Here is an 11,215-nt window from a genome sequence, read left to right on the forward strand (position 1 = left end):
CTGAGGGAAGGGAACGTCAAGTTTCTAAACCAAGTTGCTTTTAAAAAGAAAGAGGTGTTGTGTGGCTTAAAAAGTATTAAGGTTGATAAGTCCCCATGTCCTGATGGGATCTATCCCAGAATATTGAGGGAGGCAAGAGAACAAATTGCTGGAGCATTGACAAACATCTTTGTATCCTCTTTGGCCACGGGTAGGGTCCCAGAGGACTGGAGAATAACCAATGTGGTCCCATTGTTTAAGGAGGGTAACAGGGATAATCTTGGAAATTACCGGTTTGTGAGTCTCACATTGGTGGTAGGGAAATTATTGGAAAAGATTCCAGAGAAAAGATCTATGCACATTTAGTAGCAAATGGACTGAATAGTGATAGACAGCATGGTTTTGTGCAGGGGAGGACCTGCTCCACTAACTTGATCAGGTTTTTTGAGGAGGTGACGAAGATGATTGAGGGAAGAAGCGGTTGATGTTGTCTACGTGGACTTTAGTAAAGTCTTTGACAAGGTCCCTCATGGCAGGCTGTTACAAAAGGTGAAGTCACATGGCATCAGGTGTGATCTGGCAAGTTGGACACAGAACTAGCTTAGTCATAGAAGACAGGGTAACGGTGGAAGGATGCTTTTTGGAATGAAGGGTTGTGACTAATGGTGTTCAACAGGGATCAGAGCTGGGACCTCTGCTGTTCGTGATCTATATAAATGATTTGGAGAAACACGTAGCTCGTCTAATTAGTAAGTTTGTGGACGATACAAAGATTGGTGGAGTTGCAGATAGTGAGGAGGCTTGTCAGTGGATACAGCAGGATATAGATCAGTTGCATGCATGGGCAGAAAACTACCAGATGTAATTTGATCTGGACAAATGTGCAGTAATGCATTTTGGAAGGTGAGGTACAGGTTGAAATTATACAGTGAATGGCAGAACCCTTGGGAGTATTGATATGCAGAGGGATCTGGGTGTGCAGGTCCACAGATCACTGAAGGTGACAGCGCAGGTAGATAAAGTAGCAAAAAAGGCTTACAGCATGCTTGCCTTCATTGGAAGGGCCATTGAGTATGAGGATAGACAACTAATGCTGCAGCTTTATAGAACTGTACGTAATATTCCAAATGTGGCCTAACTACAGTTCTGGTCACCACACTACCAGAAGGATGTGGATGCTTTGGAGAGGATACAGAAAAGGTTTATCAGGATGTTGTTTGGAATGGGGGATTTTAGCTATGAAGAAAGGTTGGCCAGACTGGGTTTGTTTTCACTGGAATGTAGGAGGTTGAGGGGTGACCTGATAGAAGTTTTATAAGATTGTGAATGACATGGATAGAGCGGAAAGCCGGAGGCTTTTTCCCAGGATGGAGGGGGTCAATTATTAGGGACCACATGTTCAAGGTGCGAGAGGGGAAATTTAAGAGATGTGCCAGGCAGGTTTTTCATGCAAAGGGTGGTGAGTGCCTGGAATGCATTGCCAGAGGTGGTAGTGGAAGTAGACACAATAGCATCACTCAATAAGTACCTAGATGAATACATGAATAGGAAGGGAATAGAGGGATATGGATCCTGTAAGTGAAGTAAGTTTTGGTATGGAAGGGTAAAATGTGTCGGTGTAGGCTTGGAGGGCTGAAGGGCCTGTTCCTGTGCTGTGTTGTTCCTTGTTCTTTTATTTCATAAAGCTAATATATCCTCAAAAATAAAGCTGTTACCAATGCTGAAGGAATTCAATCTTGTTATGCTGTAAATAAGACTTATAGAATCATAGCATCATACAGGACGGAAATAAATCTTTCAGTCTAACTTGTCCATGCCAACCAGGTTTCCTAAGCTGAATGAGTCCCTTTTGCCTGTGTCCCTCTAAACCCTTCCTATCCATGTACCCCTCCAAATGTCTCCTAAATGTCGGAATTGTACTTCCCTCTACCACTTCCTCTGGCAGCTCATTTCTTGTATGCACCACCATCTGTGTGAAAAAATTGCCCCTTGAGTCCCTTTTAAATCTGTCCCCTCTCACCTTAAACCTTTGCACTCTAGTTTTGGATTCCCCCACCCTGGGGAAAAAAACCTTGGCTATTTGCCTTGTCTGTGCCCTTCCTACAGCACTATAAATTTACATATGCTGGAATGGACCAACCCAAAACATTTCTAACAGGTTCGTACTGGGGTACATCCAGCAAATTTTCCATGTCTGGCCTCTGGGCAAGGTCAAGGCAACAACAAAAGCTTCTAGACAGCCTGAGCAAATCAAAACATAGCTTTCTGATTTACACTTTTAACCGTGTGTGTAGGGTTGCCAGTGATTTCTTACAATTTAAAGTTGGTGACAACAACAGCTTTACCATTATTTCTACAGCAAAATTTGGCCCATTAATTTTATTTCTCTTATCTAGATTCTTCATCCATATGTGCATGGTTTACAGCAGTGCGATAGTTTTACTCATTACTGTGGACAATATTGGCTAGGCCAATATTTATTTCCCATCCCTAATTGTGGAAGTGAATGGCTTGCTACGTCATTTTGGAAGTCTGTTAAGATTCAACCACATGGTGGCCATTTGGCATGCTTTTATTTGCACTTTTTTTTTCCCCCACTTTAAATCTCACCATCTGTTAAGGTAGGATTCAAACCCATGTCCCCAGAACCGTTTGCCATTATTGGGACCACCCCTTTCTCTGTTCTACTAAAGAAATTAATTTGCTTCCTATTCCCTGTCTAAAGTATTTCATTTTACTGAGAGGCAAGACAATTCTGTTTCTGGTTCAAGGTGCATCACGTTGTAAGGAGAGGAGTATAAAATTACTGCATTCAGTTTATCTGTTTTCTTCAAAGTCTCAGTGAAACTTCCATCCTTATTTCCCTGATATTTCAGACCTCAGATTGTAGCAAACACCATTGCTCCCTGTGTGACCTTTGTAAATGTATATTTTTTACAATCTTCTAAATCATTTCATCTACACAGTGTAAAGAAATCTCATTTTCAATGATATTTTTGTGATGTTGAATGGTTACCAAGGTTACCTAATATCTGATCATGAGCATTACAACTATCAGTCAAGTTACTGTGTTTAAAAAAAAATGCAGTGACTAGAAATTGAGATTCTTGGAAGGAACTACTGTCAACTAATAGTGAAGTGAGCTAGTGTTTTTTTTTGATGCGTTTTACTGTGTTCAGTGCACCATACAGAAAATATCAAGTTGAATACTGAAATGAGGCTCTCCATTTCTTCTGAATGACTCGAGTGTGTTCAGCACTGGGATTTTGGGTCAGTTGCCATTAGCTGAGGCCAATTTTGTTCTAAAATTTCATTGTTAATTTGTACTGTTGAATAATTCCGATATGAAAGGACTCCTTTAAAGTGGCTCTGTAATTCTCATTGGAGCTGGTTTAGTGAAACACTAAACACCATACACCACCATTGATTCAATAGATACACATAGCTCTCAGTGCATTTTAAATTTGTGACTGTGCAATTATCCAGCTAATGAAAAGTTAGGTTTATTTACAAATTGATATTGCATGGCTTTAAAATCCTGTATTATGGAACATTTGAGAAACAGTTGTAAGTCCCCATAATTCCCTAGAATTGTTATTTTCAAAAACAGTTGGAGCAGAAATAGTCATTAGTCGAAAATAAATTTTGTTCCATAACCCTCTGCCAGTGAGTTAGAATGGTAATCCTGTTGTTCTAACTTTAGTTATCTCCTTGACCAACTCTTTCATTGCCAGGAATCTTTCTTGTGATTTTTATTTCTGCTCCTTTTTTTTGGTTAGTCTTTCCTCTACTGCTTGGATTCCAAAGTCTTGCAGTTTGATGATGAGCCACTTTAATACTGGGCTATCCCTTAAACAATTGTATTGTCTGTAAGATCAGTTTCTTTGCTGTGATGATTATAGCCACCAATAATACTGCATTTTGGACAGTACCGTAAAAGATTAATTTAACATTGACTAAGTCACTGTGCATTAGTGTGGTAATTTTCTTGTCAGCTCCTTCTAATTTAAATCAAAGATAATTGGATTACATTGCAGTTTATCACATGAGTTTGCTGTCATAAAATCTAATGTATTTGCCTTAATGTGAAACTTGCGGTGACTTCCATTTCACTGCCATAAGTGTTATCTTTTTGTGCGAGTACCTTGTTCGGATTTGCAGATCACAAAAGCCGAGAAAAAAAATCAATTTTTAGATGGAAACTAACGGCGTATAGTCACCAATGGTTTCAATGAACTACTGCATTTAGTATTAAGTTAAATGATTGATTGGAAATTAATTCTATCAAGGTTTAAGTGAATATGGATCCATAGCCATAGAAGTAATCATTGCAATTTTATGACACTTTTTTGACCAATCAATCTGAGAGCTTTCATGAAATAAAGACTGAAATACGAATTTTGTTTTTAGTGTTTTGTCAAATGTAACTCATTTTTCTAAGCTAGCTTTTCACATCTTGGTTATTTTGTAGGTTAATGGTACAGATACAGACTATGAATATGAAGAAATCACGCTGGAGAGAGTAAGATGCCAATTTTCTTTTGTCAATGTCTCCTATCCGCCATGTGTAAATTTTGAAGTTTGAGGTATTCTTGAGAAATTCACCTAAGTTTTTAAACTGAATCAAAATGCATGTCATACCAATCATTTCCTTCCAAGTTCACCCCCTTTATTCGCCAACAAGAACAAGATTCAGTGGGAATATTGATCTGACACTTGCCAATAATTCATGTGAATGTGACTTTTTTTTATTGCAGGCTTGAGTTCACTTTTGGTCAGCTTTTGTCAACCGTGGAGTATGTTTGCAGAATGTTATTGTGCTCCGCTTTCTTTTGTGTGACCTTTGCACAAGGGTATTAATAATTAATATTACTAGAAAATTGGTTGAATTATTCTGCAGTTGGTTGCTCAGTAACCTGATGTCCCACTGCATTTCACAAAGCTGTAATAATTATTTAATGAAGTTCCTGTCTTCGATCAGCTCCTCCTGTTTTTATCCCCATAGAATAGTTGTTACCAGGAGAGAAACCAGTGTTCAAATTTCCTTTTAAGGTGTTCTAAAGTCCTGATCATATCACTCTTGACATGTCAGTCCATCTCTTGTAATATTTATTTCTTTTTGAGAGTAGCTGAAAGTATTTATCAAATCCAGTGCCTAAGACTTCAAATGATGTTTTGCCTTGAGGTTCAATCCTAACTGGCTACCACATTAACATTGGAAACTATATTGCCGGAAAAGACATTTGATTCATAAATGCATCCTTGCCTGACATAAGGCGACATAGTAATCATAGAAGCTATTTCACAAGAGTCACTTCAGTGCACAGTATTTGATTCAAACTTTTGGGCAAAGGAGCCATGATTTAGAAAGCTGCTGAATTGACCAATTATGTGGTCAACATTCCTTTAGATGTCTCTATCCAACCGTCTATTTTAGACAAGCTCCAATTAAAAATCAGTATTTGATGACATTCATCAAAGGACATCAGTGAATCAAAAAGGTTATTGTGGCAGTTGCTTATAGTTTCATGGTCCCCATTATTGGGAGTAGTTTTCCAGTCCAGAATCATTATATAATTGCAGGTAAATTCCACTAGTTGCGATGGTGGGACTTGAACCGCTGTCCCCAGACCATTAGTGTACAAAACTCTAAATTATTGCCCCAGTGACGTGAGCACTTTGTCAGTGTTTCTCCTCTAAATTGAAAGTTGAATACTTGGCCATCAGATTAAGTGGTTTGGTAATGGGCCAGAATAAATGGTGAATAATTCAAAGAAAGAAAGAAAATATTATCTGTTTTAATTGGCCTATATCCACTTTGGTGGCATTGCCTGAACTCATTCTTACCTCAGTTCATTTGCTGAAAATCTCAAGCAAAATATTGTGAATGCTAGAAATCTGAAATGAGACAAAAACTGCTCAATAAATCGTAAGGAACAAGTTGATGCTAAAACAATTTATTTCAGTGATTGAATATTTGAATGTAGTAATTAAGATTAATGAGCAACAGAATCTGTGTTAAGTCTTGAAACAGTCTGGATTTTACAGATGGATAGATACAATTGGATAAATCCAATAGTTCAGAATAGATATGGTCATTCAAACTGAAAAGTTAACTCTCTTCTTCCACCATTTGCTGAGTTTTTTGTGCTCATTCATGCCTTTGTCAGATCTAGACTCAACTGTCCCAATAAAGTCCACATTCTGCCCTGTGTAGATTTAAGTTTATTCAAAACTCTGTCAGTGTCTTTAATCCCACCAAGTTCCATTCATTTTGTGTTCAAATGGCTCAGGATTAAACAATTTATTGATTTTTTTTTTCTTAAAATATTCTCATCCTTGTTTACACGTCCTTGTCTTGCCAATGTCTGTAAACACATCTAGCTCCACAACTCTGAAATTTGTGTTCTAAATCTAGTTTTCCTGGTTGCTCTAACAGATGGCTGTGCCTTCAGCTGAATTCACTCTTTAAATATCTTAACCTCTCCTTCCTCCTTTTAGGGCAATACTTAGAGCCAATCTCTTTGTCTAAGCTTTTTAGTCATCTGCCCTGTTATCACTTTATGCAGCTCAGTGCCAAATTTTATTTTAACGTGCTTCTATAGAGCATCTTGGGGCATTTTATTACATTAAAGGGACCATATAAATACAAGCTGTTGTTGGTTTTTCCTTGTATAATTCCTTCCCTGATGTATAAGCAAATATGCTAATAGTCAATAAAGTATCAAATGATTCATGTGTTTGAGTAAAGTAACAGAGAGTAGATTTGAATGTGTATACATAGCAGAAGAAAGCTACAGTCTGCGAAATGCCTACACTTCACAATAAGTCACAGGAAAATTCTTGCCCTCAAAACTTGGGTTTATTATTGTCTGTATCAAAAACCGAGAATGACAATCTTGTAAAGGAACAAGTTGATGCTGAAATAATTTATTTCAGTGCTTGAATATATGAGTATAGTAATTAGAATTAATGAGCAACAGGATCTATGTTAAGTCTTGAAACGGTCTGGATTTTACAGATGGATGGAGATCTTTTGTAATTTGACGTTGTGTGGACAAAGCAACCATTGAATATAAAATGAGCAATATTGACATTAAAATTATTGTCCTCCCTTAAAGTCAATTGCGAGCTCTTTCTGATTGAAACAGAAACTGATTTGAATAAAATACTTTTATTGGGATCTCCTATTAATTTGAATTAAATATTTTATAAGATCATAAGAAATAGGAGTAGACCATTCAGCTCCTTGAATCTACTCCACCATTCAATGCCTATTCTGTGGCTGATCTGACATTCCTCATGCCCATAAACCTCCCTGCCCTGCCCAAGAATTGAAACCAGCATGCAATCGTGAAAGTACTGAATCCTAATCCCTAGACCAATAGAGAAGCAGTTGCGTTGACATCTCAATTTAACAGCTTTTACGTCAAATGTTTAGATTAAGATTTGGCACATCTGTTCGCAGTAGCTCAATATTGCAATATAATTAACTGCAGCAATGACCTCTAATTTTGCATTGGCTACTGTTTCTACTAATGGAGAAAGCTTCGTTCATTGAATTTCTTGTTTGCACTAGTAGCTTGGAGTGTTATTTTGTGGAAAGAAAAGTTTTAATTCTGGTGTAGTAGTAACTTGTTTTAATAAAGGCAGTATAGATTTTGCGTACTAGGGGAATCAAAATGTCATTTTGACTTATGAGAGACTTATGTGAAGGACATCCATGATCTTGAATGGTGGAGCACGCTCAAAGGGCTAGAGACCACCTCTTCCATTTTGCCCACCTGCAAAGAAACTAACAACCTAATTCAAGAAAAAAAATTCACAACTAACTGCCATGTGTATACACTGGTAGAACAAGTGGTCCCCATGTCAATGACTGTATATGTAGTTCCTGGTTGCAAAAAAGATGGGGGTTGGGGTAATATTTTAAGTAACATTTAATAAATTCAAGCATCCAGAAGAAAATTGATGCATTAGACCTTTACTGTCATTTAAGTGATGTCTTGCCAGCTTGGGAAAGGAAGTATGAATTCAAAATGGGTTTTTTTGCATTCTAAATACAGGGTGAAGCTAAAAATGAACTTTGTTTATTTTCTTAACTAATGCTAAATTTTCTAAACTTCATCCTACCAAAATGTTGTATGGTGGGCATGACTAACATTTGCCAATTCAATACTCAAATTCATTCAAGTTCTTTTCATGGGTGATGGAGACGTTTTTCACTTTCTCTTTTTGGGAAGCACCTGATATCTGCTTGGCATCTCTTCTAATGGCCTGGTTAAAATCAGGATATCAAATGGCCTCAACTCTTTTACAAACTGTATCACAGATATGGATAAAGGATCAAGTGTATGGTAGCTAAATTTGCTGATTGCATCAAGATAGGTAGGAAGGTGTGTTATCAATGAGATGTAAAATTTGCAAAGAGGTATAGATAATAGATAATCCTGTAGGTTGAATGTAATGTGGGAAAATTTGACCTTATCCACCTTGGCAAGAATGTTAAATTTGCCTTCTTTAAATAAGGGGAGATTGCAGAACCTGGTACCGGTAAAGGGATCTGGCTAGTGTGAATCTCACATGAATCACCAAAGCTTTATATGCAGATACAGCAATTGATTAGGAAGGCAAATTGAATGCTGAAATAAGCATCAAGGGGAATGGAATATAAAAATTTTACTGCAGCCGTAGACTTGTTGAGACAATATCTGGAGTATTATGTACAGTTTTGGTTTCCAAAAAAATTATAATTATGGTAAAGCAATTCAGAAAAATTTTCATTCAACTAACTTTTGGGATGAAGGCCATGTAGGAATGTGGTTCACTCTTAACTGCCCTCTGGACAATTAGGGATGGGCAATAAATGTTGGTCTGGGCAGCGACCCCCTCATCCCATGAATGAATTAAAAAAAAAATTTGAACACTGGTCTTTTACATATTGGAATTTAAAAGAATGAGGTATGATCTTACTGAAATGTAAAAGATCCCCAAGGGACTTGATTGTGTAGACATGGAGAGGATGTTTCCTCTTGTGGGAACACTAGCACTTGGAGACAGAGATTGTGACTAAGTGGTCTCCCATTTAAAACTGAGCCGAGGGGATTTTTCTCTTTAAGGATCGCTAATATGTAGAATTCTTTCCCTCTGAAAACACTGAAGGCTGAGTCATAGAAAGTATTGATAGCAGAGTTGCAGGTTTTTAATGAAAATAGAATACTGGGGCCAATTAGGAAAGGGAGAGATGAGGCCACAATTAGACAGCCATGATCTTGTTGAATAGCAGAAGAGGTACAAAGGGCAAAATGGCCTGCTACTCCTCAGTCTTATGTTTATAATGCACACTGTATTGTCTACCTTAGTATGCCAAAATATTTCACTGTAGTTGGAGATGAGTTTGTTATCTTTTACGATTTGTTGATTACCAATTGTTAACCATAAAACAGTGTCGGAAATAAAAGTATATTTTGCTGCTTGTCTCATTGAAGATGCACCTCCATCAGAATCAGTATTTACAGTGAGACTTCCACTGATCCCTACAAAGTCAAGTCATTTTCACAATTACTTGTTTCTTCCAATGTTTTCAATAAGAGTTTTTTTTATGTCTGATTTTCTATTTGTATACTTAAAATAGGGAAATTCTGGCCTCGGCTTCAGCATTGCAGGTGGTACAGATAATCCGCACATTGGTGACGATCCCAGCATATTCATTACAAAAATCATTGCAGGAGGTGCAGCTGCTCAGGATGGAAGACTGCGGTACGTCCAACCATTAATGCATTCCCATTTACTTACGTAAAACAAACATTGATTCAGTCATTTCTGCTACAAAAGCTATGTTAATGGGTTTTATAAAAAATATATTCCCAGCTTCTCGGAAGCTATTGTTGAGTATCGTGTTCTGGGAAGAAAACATTTCAGATTTCAATCATGAATGAAACTGTAATTTAGCCATTAGAGTTAATTATTAGAAGAAAGACACGATTTAGTTTGATTAATTACAGCAGTTAACAAAAAAAGAGGAATAGATCATTTTAAAACAAAAGTTATTTAATGGAAGAAAAGGAAGCCAGTTATTTAGCTTGTGCAAAACTCCAAGTAATAAAGTGCATCCTAGCCCAAAAGTCTGAACTTCTGAAGCCATAGAATTGAAGATAACCTCAGGAATCTTATTCCATCTTGGGTATTTACTAGCAATCTGCAAAGTAATTAAAGTCAGACCAGAAGCTCTGTGACCTGAATGCAACATGAAATCATGGCTGCAGAACAAAACATTGTAAATTCTGATGTCACAACCAGCTTGGGAAAGTGTGCTGATACTTGAGCACCACTACTCTTCGGATTGTCACAAAAGTCAAAGATTTAAATAACTCAAAAGTTCCCCAATTTAACTGCCTGATGGGGTCTGGTTAAGGGAAGACACTGACCAGGTTTCTGCACTTAACTTGATCTACTATTTAATACAAATAAATTGTAATCCGATGGATTATCAAGGTATAATTAATGTAGCTGAAAGTCTATCATCTCCTTAAACCCCGTGCATTCATGCAGACAAAAAAAATGGATGTTATGGGTGGAGGAAAAAGTATTGGGGAAATACTGTTCAACAGCATCAGTCCACACAATTTGATGAAGTGTCACTTTTTCTGCTTCCAAGTCCTTCTGATCTCCAACCTTCAGATTAAATTCCTTTCAGTTCTTTGCTGAAGATGTGGGTTGACACATTAATTGTTCATTTTCTTAGTCACTCGTTAGAGGAAACAGCTTATAACAATTGATGGGAGAGGCTGTCTCTTGCAGTTTGGAGACCTGCCTTCATATTGTTCACATACAAGCTGCCTATCTGACCAGGAGCCAGTCAAAAAGTTGTTGCCATGCTGATGACATCTGCCCACACGATAATCCTTAACTGAAAACTCAATTTGTTGCTTTCCAGTTGAAGTTTGCCCAGAGTATGCACCCACAGTGCCATTGGGTTTCAAACTTCTTCCCCTACCATTTGAACAAACACAATTCTCAGTGATTTTCAGTAACCTGTTTCTAAAAGTGCAGTAACTCCTTCCTTAGTCCTTGGTTTAAAGCAATCATTTCCCTGTTTTGGTGCACAATTCAAATTAAAGTGGTGTTTATGCTGAGTAAATATCAATATTAAAACTGTTGTTTGGCTTGTTGTGTGATGCCAGAGAGATGAGTGCTATTGTAGGAAGCAGAAGTAACCGACAACACGGTGTGGAGC

General features: G+C 37.5%; 1 protein-coding gene across 1 annotated transcript in view; it reads left to right on the forward strand.

The window, feature by feature from the left end:
• The window catches only part of LOC109923085 (disks large homolog 1), a 167,978-nt gene that overhangs the window by 28,569 nt on the left and 128,194 nt on the right, over nt 1-11,215 (forward strand). Inside the window, exons 4-5 of the mRNA XM_048604550.1 lie at nt 4,451-4,501; nt 9,614-9,738. Coding sequence (XP_048460507.1) covers nt 4,451-4,501; nt 9,614-9,738 — 176 coding nt within the window. The remainder of the gene's footprint in view (nt 1-4,450; nt 4,502-9,613; nt 9,739-11,215) is intronic.

Source organism: Rhincodon typus, chromosome 13, assembly GCF_021869965.1.
Source record: "Rhincodon typus isolate 14 chromosome 13, sRhiTyp1.1, whole genome shotgun sequence".
NCBI classification, from domain to species: Eukaryota; Metazoa; Chordata; class Chondrichthyes; order Orectolobiformes; family Rhincodontidae; genus Rhincodon; species Rhincodon typus.